Source organism: Pteropus vampyrus, unplaced genomic scaffold, assembly GCF_000151845.1.
Source record: "Pteropus vampyrus isolate Shadow unplaced genomic scaffold, Pvam_2.0 Scaffold145, whole genome shotgun sequence".
Taxonomy (NCBI): Eukaryota; Metazoa; Chordata; class Mammalia; order Chiroptera; family Pteropodidae; genus Pteropus; species Pteropus vampyrus.
In genome coordinates, this window is record NW_011888926.1 from 142362 (window position 1) to 144739 (window position 2378).

Below are 2378 nucleotides of genomic sequence, written 5' to 3' on the forward strand. Positions count from 1 at the left end.
CGAAGTTATTGGGCCCTGAGTCACGGGACAGAATTAACTTTGGCAATTGCTTTGTGAACAATTTTCCAATTACTTATTCTTGCTAAGATTTTCAATCTGCACTATTTTTCGATTGCTGTCGTGACGACTACCACAAGCCTCGTGGCTTAAAATGACACGAACGCATCCTCCTCAAGTTCTGTAGGTTACAAGCCCAGCACGGGTCTCACCGGACCAAAACCAAGGGGTCACCAGGGCCGCGTTCCTTCCAGCGGCTCCGGAGGAGAACCCATTTCTTGCCTTTTCCAGCTCCCAGAGGCGGCCCGCGTTTCTGCCCGCACTGGCTCGTGGCCCCTTCCTACACTTTCAAGGCGGCCAGTGTCCCATGCTTTGGTTCTTCTCCTGTTAGCTCGTCTTTCACTGGCGGCAGCTGGAGAAATTGTCCTATTTTAAGAATTTCTGTGATTAGTTTGGGCCCACCTGGACAGCCCAGGCGGCTCTCCCGTCTCAGGGTCCACACCCTTCGTCACTTCTGCAAAGTCCTTTTTTGCCACATGAGGTCCCATAGTCACGGGTCCCAAGGATTAGGATGTGGACACCCCGAGGGCTTTTATTCTGCCTACCCTGTAATGAATTTGAAAGAATTATTTCATGGACATGAGAACTTTAATCAAATCCCTTTGTCCCTGCCTTCCGTGTAGGCTCCTAATAACGGAAGATAGAGACGTGGAGATGTATAATCAGTCTGTGTTTTCCTCGCTTTTCAAAAATCCGTTTGTGGTACCATTTTACTAAGTGATTTTGTTTACCTTACCTTTGAAACTACGTGAATTCATCGCCGCCGTTGTCAATTCAGTATTGAGCATGTCATCCAGGCAACGTTAAAGAAATTATGTTTAAAATAATATATATTTTTTAAATCCAGATTTGGACTGAAGACCACCAGGAAAGTCAATTGGAAGCAGTTTCTAAAATTGCTGTACGAGCCTAAGCGGTTGGAAGTTAACCGTACAATTCCCCTGACCAAAAAAAATAGGTACGTAAGAAAGAACCAGACTTCAGTCACAGGTATCATAGTAAATACCCGAATTCTTTATTTACGAATGACAAATTAGTCTGCATCGAATAATTATAAACTTTCCCAGAGCGATTAGCAGTTTTATGTTATTTTCCATATATTTTTCTTGTTCAGAATTGCCTGAAACTATAAGGTAGGGATAATTATCATTCCAACTTCAAGATGAAAAAATAAGACCCCGAGGGGCGCTCTCTAGCTCGTACGTGCGCAGCAGAGGCGGGACCGGGGCCCAGATCCTCTGGGTGACACCCAGACCCTGCACGGCAGGGGTCCCCCCGAGCTTTGCGTGGGTTCCCGTGAGGTTGTGTGTAGGCGAGTGTTCGTCAGGCGTTATTCGAGAGCCGTCATTTCTATTTTCCTTCTAACGTCTATCGTAACCTCAGATTTACGTGATCGCATATACTGTGCTGGGGGCCCCCAAATGTGAAAAAGTACTTAATAGTATGACATGTTAGAATTGAGGCTTTTGCTCTAAGAAGTATTTTGTTTATGCTGATGTGCATCCTGTATCCGTTGCCCCATATAAATCTTAAAGTGGGGGAAAAAACAGCTTTATAATCCCGGCATGTCCATGGAAAGCACTGTGCTCTGTTGCAAAGGAAAATATACCACAGAGTTCATACCCGTCTCACTGGGTCCAGCCCCCGTCTCGGGCACATGTGAGTATTTGATGGACTGCCTAGTGTTCCGCCCCTCTCCCGCCTGGCTCCACTTCCTGGGGTGCACCTCTGCGAGTTTGTTTCTTATGTGACAAGACTTCTTTTTCTCAGTCGTGTTCTCATCTGATAGCACGTCCAGGACTGTAAGAATGAAAGTGTGAGTTTTATGTACTTTAAAACAGTGGTTCTCAACTAGGAGCAATCTTGGGGACACTTAGCAAAGTCACTAGACATTTTGAGTTGTCACACCCAGGGTGGGCATGCTACCGATAGGGGGCAGAGGCCAGGGATGGTGGTAAACATCCCACCCCCCCATACACACACAACAAAGAACCGTCTGGCCTGACGTCAGTGGTACAGCGATGGATAAAGATTATTGCAAAGAGCATCCATTTATGCTGGTGCTTGTGGGCTTTAGAAAAGCCAGGTTCCAACGAGTCACATGAGGAACACAGACTCGGGAGTTCGCCTACTTTATATGTTTCTTAAAAGTAATGGTAGGCGTATGTGTGTGTGTTTATATGTTTTTACACAACCCGAAGAAGCTAAGATGTCTGTACATATACAGCGGTAAAATTGCCCCCCAAATTTGGGAATGGTTCAGCAGGGGAGCTGATTCACTCTCATTCTTTATTTAGTGGGAAGTGTCAATGTCTAATCGA

The 2378-nt window shown here is 45.8% G+C and overlaps 1 protein-coding gene across 1 annotated transcript in view; it reads left to right on the plus strand.

The window, feature by feature from the left end:
• The window catches only part of EFCAB6 (EF-hand calcium binding domain 6), a 197139-nt gene that overhangs the window by 82762 nt on the left and 111999 nt on the right, over positions 1–2378 (plus strand). The window contains exon 9 of the mRNA XM_023535895.1: positions 905–1019. Coding sequence (XP_023391663.1) covers positions 905–1019 — 115 coding nt within the window. The remainder of the gene's footprint in view (positions 1–904; positions 1020–2378) is intronic.